The sequence below is a fragment of the Lepidochelys kempii genome, chromosome 9 (assembly GCF_965140285.1).
Source record: "Lepidochelys kempii isolate rLepKem1 chromosome 9, rLepKem1.hap1, whole genome shotgun sequence".
In the NCBI taxonomy this organism is placed as follows: domain Eukaryota; kingdom Metazoa; phylum Chordata; order Testudines; family Cheloniidae; genus Lepidochelys; species Lepidochelys kempii.
In genome coordinates, this window is record NC_136388.1 from 2,483,593 (window position 1) to 2,509,319 (window position 25,727).

Sequence of the window (25,727 nt, forward strand, 5' to 3'; positions counted from 1 at the left end):
GGGACCTCAGCTTTGCACTGTTTCTTTTTAAAAACTAGCCCCAGACGGGAGTGCGCATAGCCACAAACTACACCATCTGCTCAAGAAAGTCCCTCAAAAAGCACAAGAACAAATCCGCAGAGACACACCCCGAGAAGTCCGACGAGGGGTATTCTATCTGCGACCCAAGATCCATAAACCTGGAAATCCTGGACGCCCCATCATCTCAGGCATTGGCACCCTGACAGCAGGATTGTCTGGCTATGTAGACTCCCTCCTCAGGCCCTATGCTACCAGCACTCCCAGCTATCTTCGAGAGACCACTGACTTCCTGAGGAAACTACAATCCATCGGTGATCTTTCTGAAAACACCATCCTGGCCACTATGGATGTAGAAGCCCTCTACACCAACATTCCACACAAAGATGGACTACAGGCCATCAGGAACAGTATCCCCGATAACGTCACGGCAAACCTGGTGGCTGAACTTGGTGACTTTGTCCTCACCCATAACTATTTCACATTTGGGGACAATGTATACTTTCAAATCAGCGGCACTGCTATGGGTACCCGCATGGCCCCACAGTATGCCAACATTTTTATGGCTGACTGAGAACAACCCAGGAACCTATCCTTCCAACAAAGCCCGTTGCCAACTGTGTCCGCTTATGTAATCAGGGGACACAATCATAGGGCCTAATCACATCGGCCACACTATCAGACGCTCGTTCACCTGCACATCTACCAATGTGATAGATGCCATCATGTGCCAGCTATGCCCCTCTACCATGGACATTGGTCAAACCAGACAGGCTCTACGTAAAAGAATAAATGGACACAAATCAGGGGTCAGGAATTATAACATTCAAAAACCAGTCGGAGAACACTTCAATCTCTTTGGTCACTCGATTATAGACCTAAAAGTGGCCATACTTCAACAAAAAAACTTCAAAAACATACTCTAAAGAGAGACTGCTGAATTGGAATTAATTTGCAAACTGGATACAATTAACTTAGGCTTGAATAAAGACTGGGAGTGGATGTGTCATTACACAAAGTAAAACTATTTCTCCATGTTTATTCCCCTCCACTCCCGCCCCCACTGTTCCTCACACGTTCTTGTCAACAGATGGAAATGGCCCACCTTGATTATCACTACAAAAGGTTCCCCCTGGCCCCGCTCTCCTGCTGGTAATAGCTCACCTTATCTGACCACTCTTGTTACAGTCTGTATGGTAACACCCATTGTTTCATGTTCTCTGTGTATATAAAATCTCCCCACCGTATTTTCCACTGTATGCATCTGATGAAGTGAGCTGCAGCTCACGAAAGCTTATGCTCAAATAAATTTGTTAGTCTCTAAGGTGCCACAAGTCCTCCTTTTCTCATAGCCACAATGGGGTGCTCAGGAGGGAAGCAGCCCTGATACATCCCTGTTGAACCTGCTGAGCTTCAAGTATTGCCAGGCTTGTCTCCTGGCAATCTAACTGGTCTCTGCTTGCTTCAGAGCGGAGTTTCTCACTCATCACCCACGTGTGTTAACCTGGGGTCTCCTTTGCTGTGTCACTAGATCAGAACTGGGTCTCTTACATGCATCAAATACATGTCTCTGACCTCTCTCTGGCATCTGCTCTATTCCGTCTTGCTGGACTCTCAAGGGCTCGCTGCGATTTGTGTCCTGCACAGCACCCAACATTTGGTTACGCTTGACAAAGAATACCAAAGAATTGTGGAGATTAAACATGAAAAGGACATACACTGGGTTATCTACTCCATCTCCTCGGCTACTTCAGCATTGGTCCCCAGGGGACCATTTTTTAATGCTTTGTCTTGCAGCAGACCCACCTTCTACTGCAGCTGGACAACTAAAAACAGCTCTAAAAAGAAGGCTCAGTGATCAGAGAAGCCTTTGCCTGTGCTCGGACTGTGACTACGACAGTGCGGAGACAGTATGCATCTGTGAGTGCAAGGAACAAGACAGCAGAGCAGAAAAGCTCAGGACGGCTCCTAAACAGGGATTTGGAAATCTGTCCTGACCCACAAGAAGGGCCTGAAAGTTTTATTCTCATTTCCAAGTTGAAAGAAATGAAAAGCACAGATTAGGCCGAAAAGCCCCAATCAAAGAGGGACAGACATGCTTCAATGCAAATAAGAGAAAAAAGATACGAGGGGACCTGGACCAGAGGCATCCAGGGTAGGACTGCGATAATATTTAGACTGCAGCTTATGAATGTGTTGAATGTGAGATTCCTCTCCTGTTAAAAATGACATCTGTAGTTGTCATTTCTGACACGAGAGTTAACGCCTGGGTAACCAGATTTCTTGTAAGTTACATTTGCCAGGTACCCGGACAATGATGGTTCCTTCAGTCCAGTGCCCGACATCGCAGTCCACACAAGACAGACTAGATTATTCTGGGATAAACAGAACACGGGACAAAAAAACCCAACCAATCCCCAAACTGCATGATTCACTGAAAATCTTCTGATCGTATGACTTGACGGTACTCAAGAACAGGGATACTCACCACACAGGCCACAGAGCTGGCCCTTGTAACAACCGGACACTGAGACCTCCACATAGTGATTGCCGTCAAATCTGACCCAGAGACCAAAATCAGTTTCCAAAAGCACGTAGCGCCCGCTGATCTGGACCTTGATCTTGTTTTCAATCACCACGGGCAGGTTCCTTCTGGTGCCATTCACCTGAATAACACGTTGGGAAAGTCTGGTCACGACTAGGTACCCCCATAATTCCCAGGGAATCGCCCGTGAATAGTCTAGCCAACGAGTTCACTGGCAGGAATGTTCTCATTCACACTGGGAATTTGGAGGAAATCTGACAGAAAGTTCACAGAAAGCCATTTTCAACTGCCAATCCTGAGTATTCTCCGGGGAAGCCTCATTCTAAGAAGCACACCCAACCAATGAGAAAACAGAAACTCACCATGTGACCTTTACGTCCAATCAAATGTCTCAATTTTTGCAGGTCTCAGTTTAAGCATGTCAGATGATTAAAATACTCCTTTTAAATAACATTTCACTTACAGTCACTTTCCTGTTCTTCAGCAAGGAAATCTGAGTTCCATAGACATCCACGTGCACCGACTTTACATAGGAAACTTTGGTATTGGAGCCCCTGTGCTCATTGGTGGTGGACACGTCAAAGGGTGGAAGCCCCCTGGAGCCGTTGCACACTTTGGAGAGGGTGTAAGTGCAGTTTCCCATGAAATGGTGAACTCTGCCATCAAACGTGTAGTAATGCGGGTCCCCTGAGGCACTGCAGGTGGCACGGCCTTAAAAGGAAGAAACGTGGATTTATCCCCTGCAAATCCCTCCCACGTAACTGCACCCCTGTCACCTGCGCTCCACCGAGCACTTCATGTTGGTGCGCACTTCCTGCTCACGCCACTTCAGAGCTCACAGAAACAGCATCGACCGGGAACAGAGTGGGGAGGAGGCAGGCAAGCTGCCCCATCCCTAAATGCCATTGTGCTGTAACTGGAAGACATCTGCGAGGTTCCCTGGAAACTCAGGGAAGTCGTCCTCCCTGACGTGGGTCTTGATCTGGTGATGCGGAAACTAGGCTGAGACCTTCCAAACTCATTTTCCCTTCTGATCGGGGACAAGATCTGAACCCTGCTCTCACAGGGGGAGTGGGCCTCGGGAAGAAGCAGGAGTGGTCACCGTCAGGTCATATGAATTTCTGGCAGTGCAGATCTCGAGAGAGGAAGCTCCCATGTATCGCAACCCATTTCGCCACTTGAGAAGCTAAGTGACGAGCACAAGGCTCCACTGCAAGTCAGTGGCATCCCACGGAATAATAACGAGATGACGTGACTCCCTGTATCCTGCTTTCACCAGAAGTGACCACTTCCTTTTACAACCAATACAGTGTTCATGTTCCTCGGCTATGCCCAGCAATGTGATTTCTGAACACCTAGGAAACTGACAATAGCATTGTGGTTGCGTGAAACCCACTGGAAATATCTCATGGATTTTTCAAACTCTGTTACCTAGAAATGGAGGACACAGAACCAAAAATTCATTGTTAAAGAAGAGCACTCTTGGTCTACGTTGAATCTCAGCTCTAACGCTAAGGCTTTGGTTCTAAGTTGGAGCCAAACCCAGAAGAGACGTAGTAAACGGAAGCATATAAGATGTGGTTAAGTGCCTCTGAGAAGAGTTCGCAAGAGTTTGCTCTGTCCGCTCTGACCCCGAGCACTAGGGCAATCCCCAGGTTGTCCTCCAGCAAGACTCAAAGGCTTAGACAAACCTGCACTAGTTCCACACTTGGCTAGAGCTACCAGCTGCTTTACCATTTGTAAGGTGAAAAGGTTTTGGGTCGCACCGATGGAATAACTCTACCTGGGGGACTGGTCAGCATTACTGTTGGACTTGCCTTCCTAAAACATAAATGTGGAGTTTTCAAACAGCTATTAGGGTGGGAACGTAATCTGCAGTCAGGCACCAATTTCTCACCCCACATGTGAATGGGGAGGAGCTTTGTCCAACACAGAGGAACCCACGTTACCTGTCTGACAGGGCTCTGCTGTCGTTGGAGTTGCTGTGGTCGGGGAGTTTCCTGGCAAAATATACAAAGGAAATAACATGAAGAGGTTGGTCACTCTGTTCTGTGAGGAGTAGACTAGGACGACTCTTGAACAGTTTCCTCTTGGACTTTAAATGATCATGTGATCAGGAGAAATGTGATTCGACAAAGACTGAGCGCAATCTCAAAACGTAATAGCTCTTAAAACGCCTCACGATAAACAGACGGAACGTGTCTTTACCACCTGCCCCCCAACTCCACCCCCAGTCCTCCTCTGTGAGTAGAGAGAAGGATTTAGTCTCAGCCACAGTCTCCTAGCAGATTAACCTGTGCTGCTTATTGTGTGGGGCGGAGTGGTCTCCGAAGCAGGGCTTGTTCCTTGCACTGTTGTAGACTCTAACGAGATGATCACAGCATTGGTTGGTGAGGGCCAGGAACCCAGCGTGAGGTTCAGTAACATACACGGTGGGAACTGGGGACCCTTCTCCAAAATGAACCGTTCCGCCTCCCAGATGTTACGTTCTTTGAAACCTCATCTGCACCCAGCCACCGAGTTCACAGCCCACCAGGAAATGTCCAGGAGATTGAGGAAGCACTGAGAGATCCACCTTACCTGATGGACTGGTGCCTACTGTAGTTGGACTTGAAGTCGTCGAGGCGTCTACTGGAAAAAGACACAAAGACATTCACGTTGAGAGGCTGTTCATGCTGTTCTATGAAAAGTTCTATAGGATAACCCTCGGAAGCTCTTTTTTAGACTGCAGATGGCCACGTGTGAGAAATGTGATTCTAGAAACACAGAGCACATGACATGTACCCAAACAGCACCCAGCATCCAGAGACACGTCATTCTCAGAGACGCCTGTCATGCAAAACACCTGCGACCTGGTAGCTCTGCCAGAAAACGGAGAAGAGTGAATGTGCCCGCGGGCTCTCTGCACCGTGCAGATGACCTGTGTCTACCCCTGCGCGCGAGTACTTTGCAAGAGCAACTTAGACTCTTGGTAGTTTTTAATTTGCCTCCCCCCCGCAGCCCATTGGTACTTTCCTAAATCAACCCCTTTGAGTTCAACGTTTGCATTTGTGGCATTGGGTGATTTGGGGCTTGATTCTGCATTCCCTACTCAGGTCAAACTCCAGTGATCCTGCAAAGGTCTATGCCAGCTCCACTCCCACTGCAGGGGAGGGAGCTCCGTGATGGCAAGATAGGGGATTTGTCTTTGACTGTCTCTTTGCACTGGCAAGAATCAGCCGTCAGCTCCTTCCTGTGCCATCACATAAGGGATAAAGTATCTGGAAAAAGTCCTTCTGGACCAGAAGCCTCTGATTACTGAACTCACACGTGGAACCTTTTTCAGGGAGGACTCACCAGTGGGGTAACAGCCCAGCTCCCCGTCCTGAACACCGCAGATCTCTAGCGGTCCACACGCCCAGCCTGTGCAGGTGATGTTGTTATTGCTGTTGCAGGTGCAGTGCTCAGTGCAGGCGTCGTGGGTGAACCAGCTCTCACCCAGCTGTGAGAGAACGGAGAAGCACTTGACTAGATAATCGTAGAAAGTCTATCGACTAGTGTCACCTACGTGCGGTGCTTTGCAAACTCTGGGTCCTGCCCCAGTCCTGGGTCACGGAATGGAAGGCGCTGGGTCGCGGCACCTCGGGCCAGACCCCCACCGGGCTGTTAAAATGCCGTCGGCTGTGCTTTTCGGCTAAGGCCGGCTAGTCCCTACCCATTCCCGCACTGCGCAGCGCCCCCACAAACTGAGTGCGGGGGTGGGGAGCGATGCCTGTGGGCGAGAGCCACGCAGAGCCGCCTGCGTGCCTCCTCCTAGGAGCCAGACATGCTTCTGGATGTTTCTGGGGCCCAGTGTGGTCTGCAGTGCCAGGACAGGCGGGAAGCCTTCCTCTGCACCCCAGCTCCGCTGCTCACCAGGACCTTCCGGAGGTAAGCCCGTGTCCGAACCCCGTGCCCCAATCCCCTGCCCCAGCCCTGAGCACCCTCCCCATACCCTGCATCCCAAACACTCTGTCCCCGACCCCACCTCAGAGCCTGCACCCCCAGCCGAGAGCCCTGAGTCCCTGCCACACCCCAACCCCCTGCCCCAATCCTGAGCCACCCCCAAATCCGGAGCCCTCTGCTGCAGCCCACAGCCCTCAGCCCCAGCCGAGAGCCTGCACCCCCAGCTCAGAGACCTGACCCCTTCCGCACCCCAACCCCATGCCCCAGCCAGAGCCCCATCCCGCACCCTGAACCCCTCATTCCCGGCTCCACCCCGCAGCCCTCACCCCCACACCCCAATCCCCTGCTCAAGCCCTAAGACCCTCCCACACCCCAAACCCCTCATCCCAGCTCCGCTGCGTCGCTGGTATCAACAATTTTCTTCAACTGGGCCACAAAAACAAGAGTTTCAAAACTCCTGCCCTAGTGGATAATCAAAGGAGTTGAGAACAGTTCAATGCCTTTGATACTCTCCATGCTACGAGCTCCCTCCCTAGTGTCCCTCCCTGAGACACTGTGGCCCAGGAGAAGGTGTCTGGGACTGGGACACTTGAGACCTGCGTTCTAGTCTCAGCACTGGCCTGCTGGATGAGCTTACGCAAGCCATTTGACCGCTCGGTGCCTCAGTTTCCCCTTCTGTAAACTGGAGAGAATGATACCGACCTCCTTGGTAAAGCGCTTTGAGATCTGCTCTTGACAAGAGCTAGGAATGGTTATTATTTACATGAACAATTAGATCCACACAACCCACTGACCTGAGCCCAGAGGAAGTTAGTCTCTCTTCATTAATTATGATCAGTTACAGTCACAGTGAAAGAATCTGGGGGTTGTTGTGTCTGTGTCTAGGTGCGCAGGGTAACTTGCCTGATGATAGTGGTTGTTTCCATCCACACAACCGCAGCTGCTCTCCGGCACACAGGTGTCTCCACTCAGAACGTAGCCTTCGTTACAGAAACAGCCTTCCACTGGTAAGGAGCTGCAAGGGCTAAACGCAGAGGGAGTCACGCAGGTGGAAGGACACCTGCTCCCACAGCTCTTGTACTGGCTTCCTCCCGGACAGGAGATTGCTGCAAGTGAGAAGAAAAACCCACATCACTGAAAGGAAAAGATCCCAAAGCAATTCTCTTAAAACTTCCCCTCTTTGTTCCAGGACAGCAAAGGGTGGTTAGAAAGCTCTGCATATGGTGACTGCTCTGTGCTGAGGTTTTTCTCCAGGGACAGAGTGGAAAGCCTTTGTGCAGGGAATGACAGACAGACAGACAGACTAATGACGCCTGGTTGGGGACCGGTTGTATCCAGGGATCGGAAATAGGCAACAGGATACAAGTCCAGCCTTTCACCTATTGACGTGGACATCGGCTGAAACGCGCCTCCGGTGGCTTGTCTCTCGCAGCGCACAGCTGGCTGGTGGCCCGTGGAAAGCAGCCGAGATGGGTCATCGGTGTCCAGTGGCTTTCCACGCTCTGACTCTAGAGAGTCCTGTCCTTCTGCTGGTTGGCCGTTCACTCCCTCCAAGTCTCCACACTTCCCCTGCCCTCTGCACACCTGGCCTTCCCCTCTGCCCCTACCTCCTCCCTTCACTGTCCCCTCTCCCGTCCTCCTCCCTTTGCAGCTAATCCCCTCCCGACAAACCAAACCAACCAACCCAATCGCGGCAGGCCCAGGTCATTTACAATCCAGACCCCTGCTCACTCTGCTTGTGTCTTACTCCCTCCCGCAGCCTGCGCCTGTCTTGCTTAGACAGTGTGGAATGGGGCTTCGGAACAGGGGCTGTCCTCTGTTGCTTAGACAGTACCCAGAGCAATGGGCCCCCATCTCAGCTGGGGTCCATAGGTGCTGCTCTAATATACAGAAGAAATCATACGAACAATTTAGGGATAAGGAGGAGACTTTAGTGGGGGTACAATGCCCCAAATCTTCCTACTGCAGAGTTTTTTGCACCTTCCTCTGAAGCAGCTGATGATGGGGGCCGTCAGAGGCAGGATCCTGAGTTTGCTGGCACATGGCTCGGTTCCGAGAAGGCCCTTCCAATGGGGACCGCTTATTGCCTCAAGAGGACCTCTCCAGAACAGAGCTCATGCAGCCCGTGCACACAAGGTGGGGAAGGTCACCCTGCTGCTTCCTGGGCAGCAGATCTTCTAAGGGCTAATGGAGCAATGGTGGCCCTGATTCTCCTCTGGCTGACTCCAGCTTTACACTGGAGTACCTCCATGGACTTCAGTGGCTACTGCTGATTCACACCAATGGAAGTGAGCAAAGACACAGACCCTCTTCCTCTAAAACTGCCAGGCTAGTACCTTTCACAAGGACCTAACATTCCTTCCTAACAATTACAAAGAGAAGGGACTGTGGGGAGTTTCACTCGAGTCGCGGCTACTGTTTCTTCCACGGCAGCTCCCCAGACTGGAGACGCTCTTTGGATAAACAGAGCATTTCAACCTCTCAGGCGCTCTTACTTTACCAGCGCTAAATTCAGACAAATTAATACTTAGATGCTTTGTGAGGCTAGATCAGATTCAGTCTGAATATTATACCTAACCTGGCAGGATCCAGTGTAGAACTGGACCAGACTCAGGGCAAGAGAACGGAGAGACCACCCTCAAAGCATGACAGAAGAGGAAAGTGCATGCCGTCAGGGAATAGAGGAAGCTCTAATTTGAAGAGCTTCTTGCATGATGAAAGTTGAATTCCAGAACTTAATAGAGATCAATTACAACACTCACGGCACAAAGTATTATTTCTCCATTCTCTGCAGATCCCAGCATTTGTGCACGACTCTGCATAAGCCTGCAGCCCATTGCATAAGGACACTGTCGGCTCCTTCGTGTGACACATGTCGTAAACACAGTTTTCCAAGAAAATCTCTGGAGCTACTTTGGCGTGACAGTCCTTGAAGATACCTATGTTAAGTCAGGAAAGAAACAGAATCACAGAAGGGAAGATGGAAGAAGCCGAGCGGTGCCACTAACCATCCCCTGTCATGGCAAGGAGTCAGTGCTCCCTGGCCAGTGTAGGCTGACCAGCTCGCTAGACTCAGCCAGACCAAACCTGGAGCTGAATACACCCAAACACTGATGAGATTTGGCTCAGTTTGGCTTAGGCCTGTCTCTACCATTTGCAGGGTAAGTACAACGTCACTCAAAGCGGACACCCTTGTTCTTGATAGAGAGCTAGCAACGCCCTGGTAGTTACTGTTTCCGGAGGAGGGAAGGCCTAAAGCACTTCAGCTACCCCTGTAAGAAAGCGGGCAATGGGGACCACCACACTATGTCTCTGCTGCAGCAGAGTGGAAATTAATGGGAGCACTGTGCGGGCAGGAGCGGCAGAACGAGGCCCTAGAAGTGCAATGCCCAAATAGTCATCACATCCTGGTGCCATCTCAATGCACGATACACTCTGAGCAGGTAACTCAGGGCAACTCCTGGGGCTTCTAGTTCAGCTTTTCGCACTGGGGGCCATACACATGTCCCTGGGGACTCGGGGCCGTGGTCCCAGGGAGCGAGGTCGGGACGGAGGCAAGGGCAGGCTGTCATTGGGAGTGATTTCAATCAGCTCGCCCAGGACTCAGCCATGGGCATCGTACCTGTCGGGTCGGTGATCATGCCACAAGCTGTGTCCTCCCTCGCTTCGCTCTCCAGCTGGGGGTCACAGACCAGCACTTGGTCAGGGGAGCATCTGGCAAGAGAGAGAAAAGTTTCTGATGAATGTTTCTTTATCTCCCCGGGCCAGATCTGGACAGGACGATTCCACGTCTGCCCAGCCACAGAGCGGACTCCAGGCTCCCTGAAAGGCTGCGTTCTGCCCCCACCTCCCCCACCACAGGAGGGGGCTCCCATTCCCGCACTGGGCACCTTGGGGTGCTCCACGACTCAGACGGAGTTGAATGAGGGGTGGAACACACTGCTGCGGGAACCAGTGGATCGGTCCGGCTCCTGACTGGGACAGCAAGTGACCTCCCACCCACCAGCAGGTCTTCCTGGACTGGGGGACAGCAGACCTGCGAAGGCAGATGGTAGCAGGCCAGCCACTCACCGCCTGCTTATGCTCAGCTGGGGAGGGGGCTCTTGGGTGTACGGGAGAGGATGGTTGTGCTCAGCCCCAGGAGGAGCCGAGGTGGTGGACCCCTGGATGGGCGCCCTGCGGCTGAGTAGGCAGCACGCTTTCCTAGAGCTTTTGTAGCAAAGACCCCTGATTAGCGTCCTGCTGTACGTACATGGTGTTATTCTCTGCCACCAGCCAGCTCTCTCCAAGCTCCGTGGAATCTCCTGCAATGCTGCCATTCGGCTTTAGGTTGTCATCCTTTGCATCGCCGTTGTAATTACCTATCCAAAATGAAAACCGTGTAGATTACTTGAAATTCACAACTCCACAATGCACACTAGCGTGTGGTTGTCAATCACATTTTAATGAACCGGCTAGCGTGTATGTGCACCAGTGTCCACTCCGGGAAGGAGTACGAACTGCTCCCTACGCGGCTCAGACACCGCACTGCTCACAGCTGAGGAAGATTCCATGGGAGATTAAATGGTAGGGGTCTGTGAGTTTGGAGCAAATGGTTTGGCGTTCCGATTGTGTCAGATCACACGGTGACTCGGGTAAATGGGTGACAATACAATGAGAACTAACCCGCACCCTTACACTCAAATTCTATCATTTCCGAGGCTTAGAAGCCCTGGGGGTAACACTCAAGGAGACGTCATCCCATGGGGAATTTCCAGTCCATCCAGATCCAGGGAGAACCAGAAAACTCACAACACAACCTACTCTTACAATTTAATTCCAGGTGTTTAATTCCAGGTAATTTAATTCTGTGCAGGTGGCTGGGTGGCGTTGGTGGCCCCTGACCTACAGGAGGTGAGAGTAGATGATGTGTGGTCCCTGCTGGCCTTAAACTCGAGCAGTCCAATTTTCAAAGCTCAATTTTCATCCCAGAGAAATGTGGATGAGCCTCTGATAAGCATCTGGGCTTCCGGACTGTTATTCCACGTATCGGGGTCCATTGGCCCTTTAAGCCTAGAGGCAGCCAGAAGACCCCGTTCCAGGAATACAGGAAGGAACAAAGGCAAAGGAAATGGCCTAAGCCAGAAGCGAGGAAGCGGTCCTAGGGAATGAGTAGTTGGATGGGAAAACCCAGGACGCTGCCCCTGTAAGGGACCGAGCCTGGGAGTCCTGTAGTGCAGAGCAGGGCAGGGCTCCTCTCTCTTCCAGCCAACTGCCTTCTCCCTCAGAACAGGGAGAGGCTGACAGGAGAAGGAAGCCAAAGCAAGAAGGCTGAGCTCCAGCTGTGAAGGACTGGGAACAGTAGTTTCCCCAGGAGCAGATGGGCACAGAAGGAGAGCCCCGGATGTGGAAGAAGAATCATAGAATCACAGAATATCAGGGTTGGAAGGGACCTCAGCTTTGCACTGTTTCTTTTTAAAAACTAGCCCCAGACGGGGGTGCGCATAGCCACAAACTACACCATCTGCTCAAGAAACTCCCTGAAAAAGCACAAGAACAAATCCGCAGAGACACACCCCGAGAACTCCGACCAGGGGTATTCTGTCTGCTACCCAAGATCCATAAACCTGGAAATCCCTGACGCCCCATCATCTCAGGCATTGGCACCCTGACAGCAGGATTGTCTCGCTATGTAGACTCCCTACTAGCACTCCCAGCTATCTTCGAGACACCACTGACTTCCTGAGGAAACTACAATCCATCGGTGATCTTCCTGATAACACCATCCTGGCCACTATGGATGTAGAAGCCCTCTACACCAACATTCCACACAAAGATGGACTACAGGCCGTCAGGAACAGGATCCCCGATAACGTCACGGCAAACCTGGTGGCTGATCTTTGTGACTTTGTCCTCACCCATAACTATTCCACATTTGGGGACAATGTATACCTTCAAATCAGCGGCACTGCTATGGGTACCCACATGGCCGCACAGTATGCCAACATTTTATGGCTGACTTAGAACAACGCTTCCTCAGCTCTCGTCCCCTAAGGCCCCTACTCTACTTGTGCTACATTGATGACATCTTCATCATCTGGACCCACGGAAAAGAAGCCCTTGAGGAATTCCACCATGATTTCAACAATTTCCATCCCACCATCAACCTCAGCCTGGACCAGTCCACACAAGAGATCCACTTCCTGGACACTACGGTGCTAATAAGGGATGGTCACATCAACACCATCCTATACCAGAAACCTACTGACCGCTATGCTTACCTACATGCCTCCAGCTTTCATCCAGACCACACCACACAATCCATCATCTACAGCCAAGCCCTATAATACAACCGCATTTGCTCCAACCCCTCAGACAAACACCTACAAGATCTCTATCAAGCGTTCTTACAACTACAATACCCACCTGCTGAAGTGAAGAAACAGATTGAGAGAGCCAGAAGAGTACCCAGAAGTTGCCTACTACAGGACAGGACCAACAAAGAAAATAACAGAACGCTACTCGCCATCACCTTCAGCCCCCAACTAAAGCCTCTCCAACACATCATCAAGGATCTACAACCTATGCTGAAGGATGACCCATCACTCTCACAGATCTTGGGAGACAGGCCAGTCCTTGCTTACAGACAGCCCCCCAACCTGAAGCAAATACTCACCAGCAACTACACACCACACAACAAAAACACAAACCCAGGAACCTACCCTTGCAGCAAAGCCCGTTGCCAACTGTGTCCACATATCTATTCGGGGGACACCATCACAGGGCCTAATCACATCAGCCACACTATCAGAGGCTCGTTCACCTGCACATCTACCAATGTGATATGTGCCAGCAATGCCCCTCGGCCATGTACATTGGCCAAACCGGACAGTCTCTACGTAAAAGAATAAATGGACACAAATCAGAGGTCAAGAATTATAACATTCAAAAACCAGTGGGAGAACACTTCAATCTCTTTGGTCACTCGATTATACACCTAAAAGTGGCCATACTTCAACAAAAAAACTTCAGAAACAGACTCCAACGAGAGACTGCTGAATTGCAATTAATTTGCAAACTGGATACAGTTAACTTAGGCTTGAATCAAGACTGGGAATGGATGTGTCATTACACAAAGTAAAACTATTTCCCCTTGTTTATTCCCACCCTTCACCCCCCCCACTGTTACTCACACGTTCTTGTCAACAGCTGGAAATGGCCGACCTTGATTAGCACTACATAAGGTTCCCCCATGCCCCCGCTCTCGTGCTGGTAATAGCTCACCTTATCTGACCACTCTCGTTACAGTCTGTATGGTAACACCCATTGTTTCATGTTCTCTGTGTATATAAAATCTACCCACTGTATTTGCCGCTGTATGCATCCGATGAAGTGAGCTGTAGCTCACGAAAGCTTATGCTCAAATAAATTGGTTAGTCTCTAAGGTGCCACAAGTCCTCCTTTTCTCATAGCCACAGTGGGTGCTCAGGAGGGAAGCAGCCCTGACACATCCCTGTTGAACCTGCTGAGCTTCAAGTATTGCCAGGCTTGTCTCCTGGCAATCTAACTGGTCTCTGCTTGCTTCAGAGCGGAGTTTCTCACTCATCACCCACGTGTGTTAACCTGGAGTCTCCTTTGCTGTGTCACTAGATCAGAACTGGGTCTCTTACATGCATCAAATACATGTCTCTGACCTCTCTCTGGCATCTGCTCTATTCCGTCTTGCTGGACTCTCAAGGGCTCGCTGCGATTTGTATCCTGCACGGCACCCAACATTTGGTTACGCTTGACAAAGAATACCAAAGAATTGTGGAGATTAAACATGAAAAGGACATACACTGGGTTATCTACTCCGTCTTCTCGGCTACTTCAGCACTGGTCCCCAGAGGACCATTTTCTAATGCTTTGTCTTGCAGCAGACCCACCTTCTGCTGCAGCTGGACAACTAAAAACAGCTCTAAAAAGAAGGCTCAGTGATCAGAGAAGCCTTTGCCTGTGCTCGGACTGTGACTACGACAGTGCGGAGACAGTATGCTTCTGCGAGTGCAAGGAACAAGAGAGCACAGCAGAAAAGCTCAGGACGGCTCCTAAACAGGGACTTGGAAATCTATCCTGACCCACAAGAAGGGCCTGAAAGTTTTATTCTCATTTCCAAGTTGAAAGAAATGAAAAGCACAGATTAGGCCGAAAAGCCCCAATCAAAGAGGGACAGACATGCTTCAATGCAAATAAGAGAAAAAAGATACGAGGGGACCTGGACCAGAGGCATCCAGGGTAGGACTGCGATAATATTTAGACTGCAGCTTATGAATGTGTTGAATGTGAGATTCCTCTCCTGTTAAAAATGACATCTGTAGTTGTCATTTCTGACACGAGAGTTAACGCCTGGGTAACCAGATTTCTTGTAAGTTACATTTGCCAGGTACCCGGACAATGATGGTTCCTTCAGTCCAGTGCCCGACATCGCAGTCCACACAAGACAGACTAGATTATGCTGGGATAAACAGAACACGGGACAAAAAAACCCAACCAATCCCCAAACTGCATGATTCACTGAAAATCTTCTGATCGTATGACTTGACGGTACTCAAGAACAGGGATACTCACCACACAGGCCACAGAGCTGGCCCTTGTAACAACCGGACACTGAGACCTCCACATAGTGATTGCCGTCAAATCTGACCCAGAGACCAAAATCAGTTTCCAAAAGCACGTAGCGCCCGCTGATCTGGACCTTGATCTTGTTTTCAATCACCACGGGCAGGTTCCTTCTGGTGCCATTCACCTGAATAACACGTTGGGAAAGTCTGGTCACGACTAGGTACCCCCATAATTCCCAGGGAATCGCCCGTGAATAGTCTAGCCAACGAGTTCACTGGCAGGAATGTTCTCATTCACACTGGGAATTTGGAGGAAATCTGACAGAAAGTTCACAGAAAGCCATTTTCAACTGCCAATCCTGAGTATTCTCCGGGGAAGCCTCATTCTAAGAAGCACACCCAACCAATGAGAAAACAGAAACTCACCATGTGACCTTTACGTCCAATCAAATGTCTCAATTTTTGCAGGTCTCAGTTTAAGCATGTCAGATGATTAAAATACTCCTTTTCAATAACATTTCACTTACAGTCACTTTCCTGTTCTTCAGCAAGGAAATCTGAGTTCCATAGACATCCACGTGCACCGACTTTACATAGGAAACTTTGGTATTGGAGCCCCTGTGCTCATTGGTGGTGGACACGTCAAAGGGTGGAAGCCCCCTGGAGCCGTTGCACACTTTGGAGAGGGTGTAAGTGCAGTTTCCCATGAAATGGTGAACTCTGCCATCAAACGTGTAGTAATGCGGGTCCCCTGAGGCACTGCAGGTGGCACGGCCTTAAAAGGAAGAAACGTGGATTTATCCCCTGCAAATCCCTCCCACGTAACTGCACCCCTGTCACCTGCGCTCCACTGAGCACTTCATGTTGGTGCGCACTTCCTGCTCACGCCACTTCAGAGCTCACAGAAACAGCATCGACCGGGAACAGAGTGGGGAGGAGGCAGGCAAGCTGCCCCATCCCTAAATGCCATTGTGCTGTAACTGGAAGACATCTGCGAGGTTCCCTGGAAACTCAGGGAAGTCGTCCTCCCTGACGTGGGTCTTGATCTGGTGATGCGGAAACTAGGCTGAGACCTTCCAAACTCATTTTCCCTTCTGATCGGGGACAAGATCTGAACCCTGCTCTCACAGGGGGAGTGGGCCTCGGGAAGAAGCAGGAGTGGTCACCGTCAGGTCATATGAATTTCTGGCAGTGCAGATCTCGAGAGAGGAAGCTCCCATGTATCGCAACCCATTTCGCCACTTGAGAAGCTAAGTGACGAGCACAAGGCTCCACTGCAAGTCAGTGGCATCCCACGGAATAATAACGAGATGACGTGACTCCCTGTATCCTGCTTTCACCAGAAGTGACCACTTCCTTTTACAACCAATACAGTGTTCATGTTCCTCGGCTATGCCCAGCAATGTGATTTCTGAACACCTAGGAAACTGACAATAGCATTGTGGTTGCGTGAAACCCACTGGAAATATCTCATGGATTTTTCAAACTCTGTTACCTAGAAATGGAGGACACAGAACCAAAAATTCATTGTTAAAGAAGAGCACTCTTGGTCTACGTTGAATCTCAGCTCTAACGCTAAGGCTTTGGTTCTAAGTTGGAGCCAAACCCAGAAGAGACGTAGTAAACGGAAGCATATAAGATGTGGTTAAGTGCCTCTGAGAAGAGTTCGCAAGAGTTTGCTCTGTCCGCTCTGACCCCGAGCACTAGGGCAATCCCCAGGTTGTCCTCCAGCAAGACTCAAAGGCTTAGACAAACCTGCACTAGTTCCACACTTGGCTAGAGCTACCAGCTGCTTTACCATTTGTAAGGTGAAAAGGTTTTGGGTCGCACCGATGGAATAACTCTACCTGGGGGACTGGTCAGCATTACTGTTGGACTTGCCTTCCTAAAACATAAATGTGGAGTTTTCAAACAGCTATTAGGGTGGGAACGTAATCTGCAGTCAGGCACCAATTTCTCACCCCACATGTGAATGGGGAGGAGCTTTGTCCAACACAGAGGAACCCACGTTACCTGTCTGACAGGGCTCTGCTGTCGTTGGAGTTGCTGTGGTCGGGGAGTTTCCTGGCAAAATATACAAAGGAAATAACATGAAGAGGTTGGTCACTCTGTTCTGTGAGGAGTAGACTAGGACGACTCTTGAACAGTTTCCTCTTGGACTTTAAATGATCATGTGATCAGGAGAAATGTGATTCGACAAAGACTGAGCGCAATCTCAAAACGTAATAGCTCTTAAAACGCCTCACGATAAACAGACGGAACGTGTCTTTACCACCTGCCCCCCAACTCCACCCCCAGTCCTCCTCTGTGAGTAGAGAGAAGGATTTAGTCTCAGCCACAGTCTCCTAGCAGATTAACCTGTGCTGCTTATTGTGTGGGGCGGAGTGGTCTCCGAAGCAGGGCTTGTTCCTTGCACTGTTGTAGACTCTAACGAGATGATCACAGCATTGGTTGGTGAGGGCCAGGAACCCAGCGTGAGGTTCAGTAACATACACGGTGGGAACTGGGGACCCTTCTCCAAAATGAACCGTTCCGCCTCCCAGATGTTACGTTCTTTGAAACCTCATCTGCACCCAGCCACCGAGTTCACAGCCCACCAGGAAATGTCCAGGAGATTGAGGAAGCACTGAGAGATCCACCTTACCTGATGGACTGGTGCCTACTGTAGTTGGACTTGAAGTCGTCGAGGCGTCTACTGGAAAAAGACACAAAGACATTCACGTTGAGAGGCTGTTCATGCTGTTCTATGAAAAGTTCTATAGGATAACCCTCGGAAGCTCTTTTTTAGACTGCAGATGGCCACGTGTGAGAAATGTGATTCTAGAAACACAGAGCACATGACATGTACCCAAACAGCACCCAGCATCCAGAGACACGTCATTCTCAGAGACGCCTGTCATGCAAAACACCTGCGACCTGGTAGCTCTGCCAGAAAACGGAGAAGAGTGAATGTGCCCACGGGCTCTCTGCACCGTGCAGATGACCTGTGTCTACCCCTGCGCACGAGTACTTTGCAAGAGCAACTTAGACTCTTGGTAGTTTTTAATTTGCCTCCCCCCCGCAGCCCATTGGTACTTTCCTAAATCAACCCCTTTGAGTTCAACGTTTGCGTTTGTGGCATTGGGTGATTTGGGGCTTGATTCTGCATTCCCTACTCAGGTCAAACTCCAGTGATCCTGCAAAGGTCTATGCCAGCTCCACTCCCACTGCAGGGGAGGGAGCTCCGTGATGGCAAGATAGGGGATTTGTCTTTGACTGTCTCTTTGCACTGGCAAGAATCAGCCGTCAGCTCCTTCCTGTGCCATCACATAAGGGATAAAGTATCTGGAAAAAGTCCTTCTGGACCAGAAGCCTCTGATTACTGAACTCACACGTGGAACCTTTTTCAGGGAGGACTCACCAGTGGGGTAACAGCCCAGCTCCCCGTCCTGAACACCGCAGATCTCTAGCGGTCCACACGCCCAGCCTGTGCAGGTGATGTTGTTATTGCTGTTGCAGGTGCAGTGCTCAGTGCAGGCGTCGTGGGTGAACCAGCTCTCACCCAGCTGTGAGAGAACGGAGAAGCACTTGACTAGATAATCGTAGAAAGTCTATCGACTAGTGTCACCTACGTGCGGTGCTTTGCAAACTCTGGGTCCTGCCCCAGTCCTGGGTCACGGAATGGAAGGCGCTGGGTCGCGGCACCTCGGGCCAGACCCCCACCGGGCTGTTAAAATGCCGTCGGCTGTGCTTTTCGGCTAAGGCCGGCTAGTCCCTACCCATTCCCGCACTGCGCAGCGCCCCCACAAACTGAGTGCGGGGGTGGGGAGCGATGCCTGTGGGCGAGAGCCACGCAGAGCCGCCTGCATGCCTCCTCCTAGGAGCCAGACATGCTTCTGGATGTTTCTGGGGCCCAGTGTGGTCTGCAGTGCCAGGACAGGCGGGAAGCCTTCCTCTGCACCCCAGCTCCGCTGCTCACCAGGACCTTCCGGAGGTAAGCCCGTGTCCGAACCCCGTGCCCCAATCCCCTGCCCCAGCCCTGAGCACCCTCCCCATACCCTGCATCCCAAACACTCTGTCCCCGACCCCACCTCAGAGCCTGCACCCCCAGCCGAGAGCCCTGAGTCCCTGCCACACCCCAACCCCCTGCCCCAATCCTGAGCCACCCCCAAATCCGGAGCCCTCTGCTGCAGCCCACAGCCCTCAGCCCCAGCCGAGAGCCTGCACCCCCAGCTCAGAGACCTGACCCCTTCCGCACCCCAACCCCATGCCCCAGCCAGAGCCCCATCCCGCACCCTGAACCCCTCATTCCCGGCTCCACCCCGCAGCCCTCACCCCCACACCCCAATCCCCTGCTCAAGCCCTAAGACCCTCCCACACCCCAAACCCCTCATCCCAGCTCCGCTGCGTCGCTGGTATCAACAATTTTCTTCAACTGGGCCACAAAAACAAGAGTTTCAAAACTCCTGCCCTAGTGGATAATCAAAGGAGTTGAGAACAGTTCAATGCCTTTGATACTCTCCATGCTACGAGCTCCCTCCCTAGTGTCCCTCCCTGAGACACTGTGGCCCAGGAGAAGGTGTCTGGGACTGGGACACTTGAGACCTGCGTTCTAGTCTCAGCACTGGCCTGCTGGATGAGCTTACGCAAGCCATTTGACCGCTCGGTGCCTCAGTTTCCCCTTCTGTAAACTGGAGAGAATGATACCGACCTCCTTGGTAAAGCGCTTTGAGATCTGCTCTTGACAAGAGCTAGGAATGGTTATTATTTACATGAACAATTAGATCCACACAACCCACTGACCTGAGCCCAGAGGAAGTTAGTCTCTCTTCATTAATTATGATCAGTTACAGTCACAGTGAAAGAATCTGGGGGTTGTTGTGTCTGTGTCTAGGTGCGCAGGGTAACTTGCCTGATGATAGTGGTTGTTTCCATCCACACAACCGCAGCTGCTCTCCGGCACACAGGTGTCTCCACTCAGAACGTAGCCTTCGTTACAGAAACAGCCTTCCACTGGTAAGGAGCTGCAAGGGCTAAACGCAGAGGGAGTCACGCAGGTGGAAGGACACCTGCTCCCACAGCTCTTGTACTGGCTTCCTCCCGGACAGGAGATTGCTGCAAGTGAGAAGAAAAACCCACATCACTGAAAGGAAAAGATCCCAAAGCAATTCTCTTAAAACTTCCCCTCTTTGTTCCAGGACAGCAAAGGGTGGTTAGAAAGCTCTGCATATGGTGACTGCTCTGTGCTGAGGTTTTTCTCCAGGGACAGAGTGGAAAGCCTTTGTGCAGGGAATGACAGACAGACAGACAGACTAATGACGCCTGGTTGGGGACCGGTTGTATCCAGGGATCGGAAATAGGCAACAGGATACAAGTCCAGCCTTTCACCTATTGACGTGGACATCGGCTGAAACGCGCCTCCGGTGGCTTGTCTCTCGCAGCGCACAGCTGGCTGGTGGCCCGTGGAAAGCAGCCGAGATGGGTCATCGGTGTCCAGTGGCTTTCCACGCTCTGACTCTAGAGAGTCCTGTCCTTCTGCTGGTTGGCCGTTCACTCCCTCCAAGTCTCCACACTTCCCCTGCCCTCTGCACACCTGGCCTTCCCCTCTGCCCCTACCTCCTCCCTTCACTGTCCCCTCTCCCGTCCTCCTCCCTTTGCAGCTAATCCCCTCCCGACAAACCAAACCAACCAACCCAATCGCGGCAGGCCCAGGTCATTTACAATCCAGACCCCTGCTCACTCTGCTTGTGTCTTACTCCCTCCCGCAGCCTGCGCCTGTCTTGCTTAGACAGTGTGGAATGGGGCTTCGGAACAGGGGCTGTCCTCTGTTGCTTAGACAGTACCCAGAGCAATGGGCCCCCATCTCAGCTGGGGTCCATAGGTGCTGCTCTAATATACAGAAGAAATCATACGAACAATTTAGGGATAAGGAGGAGACTTTAGTGGGGGTACAATGCCCCAAATCTTCCTACTGCAGAGTTTTTTGCACCTTCCTCTGAAGCAGCTGATGATGGGGGCCGTCAGAGGCAGGATCCTGAGTTTGCTGGCACATGGCTCGGTTCCGAGAAGGCCCTTCCAATGGGGACCGCTTATTGCCTCAAGAGGACCTCTCCAGAACAGAGCTCATGCAGCCCGTGCACACAAGGTGGGGAAGGTCGCCCTGCTGCTTCCTGGGCAGCAGATCTTCTAAGGGCTAATGGAGCAATGGTGGCCCTGATTCTCCTCTGGCTGACTCCAGCTTTACACTGGAGTACCTCCATGGACTTCAGTGGCTACTGCTGATTCGCACCAATGGAAGTGAGCAAAGACACAGACCCTCTTCCTCTAAAACTGCCAGGCTAGTACCTTTCACAAGGACCTAACATTCCTTCCTAACAATTACAAAGAGAAGGGACTGTGGGGAGTTTCACTCGAGTCGCGGCTACTGTTTCTTCCACGGCAGCTCCCCAGACTGGAGACGCTCTTTGGATAAACAGAGCATTTCAACCTCTCAGGCGCTCTTACTTTACCAGCGCTAAATTCAGACAAATTAATACTTAGATGCTTTGTGAGGCTAGATCAGATTCAGTCTGAATATTATACCTAACCTGGCAGGATCCAGTGTAGAACTGGACCAGACTCAGGGCAAGAGAACGGAGAGACCACCCTCAAAGCATGACAGAAGAGGAAAGTGCATGCCGTCAGGGAATAGAGGAAGCTCTAATTTGAAGAGCTTCTTGCATGATGAAAGTTGAATTCCAGAACTTAATAGAGACCAATTACAACACTCACGGCACAAAGTATTATTTCTCCATTCTCTGCAGATCCCAGCATTTGTGCACGACTCTGCATAAGCCTGCAGCCCATTGCATAAGGACACTGTCGGCTCCTTCGTGTGACACATGTCGTAAACACAGTTTTCCAAGAAAATCTCTGGAGCTACTTTGGCGTGACAGTCCTTGAAGATACCTATGTTAAGTCAGGAAAGAAACAGAATCACAGAAGGGAAGATGGAAGAAGCCGAGCGGTGCCACTAACCATCCCCTGTCATGGCAAGGAGTCAGTGCTCCCTGGCCAGTGTAGGCTGACCAGCTCGCTAGACTCAGCCAGACCAAACCTGGAGCTGAATACACCCAAACACTGATGAGATTTGGCTCAGTTTGGCTTAGGCCTGTCTCTACCATTTGCAGGGTAAGTACAACGTCACTCAAAGCGGACACCCTTGTTCTTGATAGAGAGCTAGCAACGCCCTGGTAGTTACTGTTTCCGGAGGAGGGAAGGCCTAAAGCACTTCAGCTACCCCTGTAAGAAAGCGGGCAATGGGGACCACCACACTATGTCTCTGCTGCAGCAGAGTGGAAATTAATGGGAGCACTGTGCGGGCAGGAGCGGCAGAACGAGGCCCTAGAAGTGCAATGCCCAAATAGTCGTCACATCCTGGTGCCATCTCAATGCACGATACACTCTGAGCAGGTAACTCAGGGCAACTCCTGGGGCTTCTAGTTCAGCTTTTCGCACTGGGGGCCATACACATGTCCCTGGGGACTCGGGGCCGTGGTCCCAGGGAGCGAGGTCGGGACGGAGGCAAGGGCAGGCTGTCATTGGGAGTGATTTCAATCAGCTCGCCCAGGACTCAGCCATGGGCATCGTACCTGTCGGGTCGGTGATCATGCCACAAGCTGTGTCCTCCCTCGCTTCGCTCTCCAGCTGGGGGTCACAGACCAGCACTTGGTCAGGGGAGCATCTGGCAAGAGAGAGAAAAGTTTCTGATGAATGTTTCTTTATCTCCCCGGGCCAGATCTGGACAGGACGATTCCACGTCTGCCCAGCCACAGAGCGGACTCCAGGCTCCCTGAAAGGCTGCGTTCTGCCCCCACCTCCCCCACCACAGGAGGGGGCTCCCATTCCCGCACTGGGCACCTTGGGGTGCTCCACGACTCAGACGGAGTTGAATGAGGGGTGGAACACACTGCTGCGGGAACCAGTGGATCGGTCCGGCTCCTGACTGGGACAGCAAGTGACCTCCCACCCACCAGCAGGTCTTCCTGGACTGGGGGACAGCAGACCTGCGAAGGCAGATGGTAGCAGGCCAGCCACTCACCGCCTGCTTATGCTCAGCTGGGGAGGGGGCTCTTGGGTGTACGGGAGAGGATGGTTGTGCTCAGCCCCAGGAGGAGCCGAGGTGGTGGACCCCTGGATGGGCGCCCTGCGGCTGAGTAGGCAGCACGCTTTCCTAGAGCTTTTGTAGCAAAGACCCCTGATTAGCGTCCTGCTGTACGTACATGGTGTTATTCTCTGCCACCAGCCAGCTCTCTCCAAGCTCCGTGGAATCTCCTGCAATGCTGCCATTCGGCTTTAGGTTGTCATCCTTTGCATCGCCGTTGTAATTACCTATCCAAAATGAAAACCGTGTAGATTACTTGAAATTCACAACTCCACAATGCACACTAGCGTGTGGTTGTCAATCACATTTTAATGAACCGGCTAGCGTGTATGTGCACCAGTGTCCACTCCGGGAAGGAGTACGAACTGCTCCCTACGCGGCTCAGACACCGCACTGCTCACAGCTGAGGAAGATTCCATGGGAGATTAAATGGTAGGGGTCTGTGAGTTTGGAGCAAATGGTTTGGCGTTCCGATTGTGTCAGATCACACGGTGACTCGGGTAAATGGGTGACAATACAATGAGAACTAACCCGCACCCTTACACTCAAATTCTATCATTTCCGAGGCTTAGAAGCCCTGGGGGTAACACTCAAGGAGACGTCATCCCATGGGGAATTTCCAGTCCATCCAGATCCAGGGAGAACCAGAAAACTCACAACACAACCTACTCTTACAATTTAATTCCAGGTGTTTAATTCCAGGTAATTTAATTCTGTGCAGGTGGCTGGGTGGCGTTGGTGGCCCCTGACCTACAGGAGGTGAGAGTAGATGATGTGTGGTCCCTGCTGGCCTTAAACTCGAGCAGTCCAATTTTCAAAGCTCAATTTTCATCCCAGAGAAATGTGGATGAGCCTCTGATAAGCATCTGGGCTTCCGGACTGTTATTCCACATATCGGGGTCCATTGGCCCTTTAAGCCTAGAGGCAGCCAGAAGACCCCGTTCCAGGAATACAGGAAGGAACAAAGGCAAAGGAAATGGCCTAAGCCAGAAGCGAGGAAGAGGTCCTAGGGAATGAGTAGTTGGATGGGAAAACCCAGGACGCTGCCCCTGTAAGGGACCGAGCCTGGGAGTCCTGTAGTGCAGAGCAGGGCAGGGCTCCTCTCTCTTCCAGCCAACTGCCTTCTCCCTCAGAACAGGGAGAGGCTGACAGGAGAAGGAAGCCAAAGCAAGAAGGCTGAGCTCCAGCTGTGAAGGACTGGGAACAGTAGTTTCCCCAGGAGCAGATGGGCACAGAAGGAGAGCCCCGGATGTGGAAGAAGAATCATAGAATCACAGAATATCAGGGTTGGAAGGGACCTCAGCTTTGCACTGTTTCTTTTTAAAAACTAGCCCCAGACGGGGGTGCGCATAGCCACAAACTACACCATCTGCTCAAGAAACTCCCTGAAAAAGCACAAGAACAAATCCGCAGAGACACACCCCGAGAACTCCGCCCAGGGGTATTCTGTCTGCTACCCAAGATCCATAAACCTGGAAATCCCTGACGCCCCATCATCTCAGGCATTGGCACCCTGACAGCAGGATTGTCTCGCTATGTAGACTCCCTACCAGCACTCCCAGCTATCTTCGAGACACCACTGACTTCCTGAGGAAACTACAATCCATCGGTGATCTTCCTGATAACACCATCCTGGCCACTATGGATGTAGAAGCCCTCTACACCAACATTCCACACAAAGATGGACTACAGGCCATCAGGAACAGGATCCCCGATAACGTCACGGCAAACCTGGTGGCTGATCTTTGTGACTTTGTCCTCACCCATAACTATTCCACATTTGGGGACAATGTATACTTTCAAATCAGCGGCACTGCTATGGGTACCCGCATGGCCCCACAGTATGCCAACATTTTATGGCTGACTTAGAACAACGCTTCCTCAGCTCTCGTCCCCTAAGGCCCCTACTCTACTTTTGCTACATTGATGACACCTTCATCATCTGGACCCACGGAAAAGGAGCCCTTGAGGAATTCCACCATGATTTCAACAATTTCCATCCCACCATCAACCTCAGCCTGGACCAGTCCACACAAGAGATCCACTTCCTGGACACTACGGTGCTAATAAGGGATGGTCACATCAACACCATCCTATACCAGAAACCTACTGACCGCTATGCTTACCAACATGCCTCCAGCTTTCATCCAGACCACACCACACAATCCATCATCTACAGCCAAGCCCTATAATACAACCGCATTTGCTCCAACCCCTCAGACAAACACCTACAAGATCTCTATCAAGCGTTCTTACAACTACAATACCCACCTGCTGAAGTGAAGAAACAGATTGAGAGAGCCAGAAGAGTACCCAGAAGTTGCCTACTACAGGACAGGACCAACAAAGAAAATAACAGAACGCTACTCGCCATCACCTTCAGCCCCCAAACTAAAGCCTCTCCAACACATCATCAAGGATCTACAACCTATCCTGAAGGATGACCCATCACTCTCACAGATCTTGGGAGACAGGCCAGTCCTTGCTTACAGACAGCCCCCCAACCTGAAGCAAATACTCACCAGCAACCACACACCAC

The 25,727-nt window shown here is 51.3% G+C and overlaps 1 protein-coding gene across 1 annotated transcript in view; it reads right to left on the minus strand.

Annotated features, from left to right (window-relative positions):
- The window catches only part of LOC144930867 (zonadhesin-like), a 46,490-nt gene that overhangs the window by 16,794 nt on the left and 3,969 nt on the right, over positions 1-25,727 (minus strand). The window contains exons 4-21 of the mRNA XM_078854325.1: positions 23,307-23,415; positions 22,677-22,768; positions 21,817-21,993; positions 19,958-20,160; positions 18,467-18,611; positions 17,711-17,761; positions 17,080-17,130; positions 15,594-15,841; positions 15,074-15,251; positions 10,740-10,848; positions 10,110-10,201; positions 9,250-9,426; positions 7,391-7,593; positions 5,900-6,044; positions 5,144-5,194; positions 4,513-4,563; positions 3,027-3,274; positions 2,507-2,684 (exon numbers count right to left, since the gene is read on the minus strand). Coding sequence (XP_078710451.1) covers positions 2,507-2,684; positions 3,027-3,274; positions 4,513-4,563; positions 5,144-5,194; positions 5,900-6,044; positions 7,391-7,593; positions 9,250-9,426; positions 10,110-10,201; positions 10,740-10,848; positions 15,074-15,251; positions 15,594-15,841; positions 17,080-17,130; positions 17,711-17,761; positions 18,467-18,611; positions 19,958-20,160; positions 21,817-21,993; positions 22,677-22,768; positions 23,307-23,415 — 2,508 coding nt within the window. The remainder of the gene's footprint in view (positions 1-2,506; positions 2,685-3,026; positions 3,275-4,512; positions 4,564-5,143; positions 5,195-5,899; positions 6,045-7,390; positions 7,594-9,249; positions 9,427-10,109; positions 10,202-10,739; positions 10,849-15,073; positions 15,252-15,593; positions 15,842-17,079; positions 17,131-17,710; positions 17,762-18,466; positions 18,612-19,957; positions 20,161-21,816; positions 21,994-22,676; positions 22,769-23,306; positions 23,416-25,727) is intronic.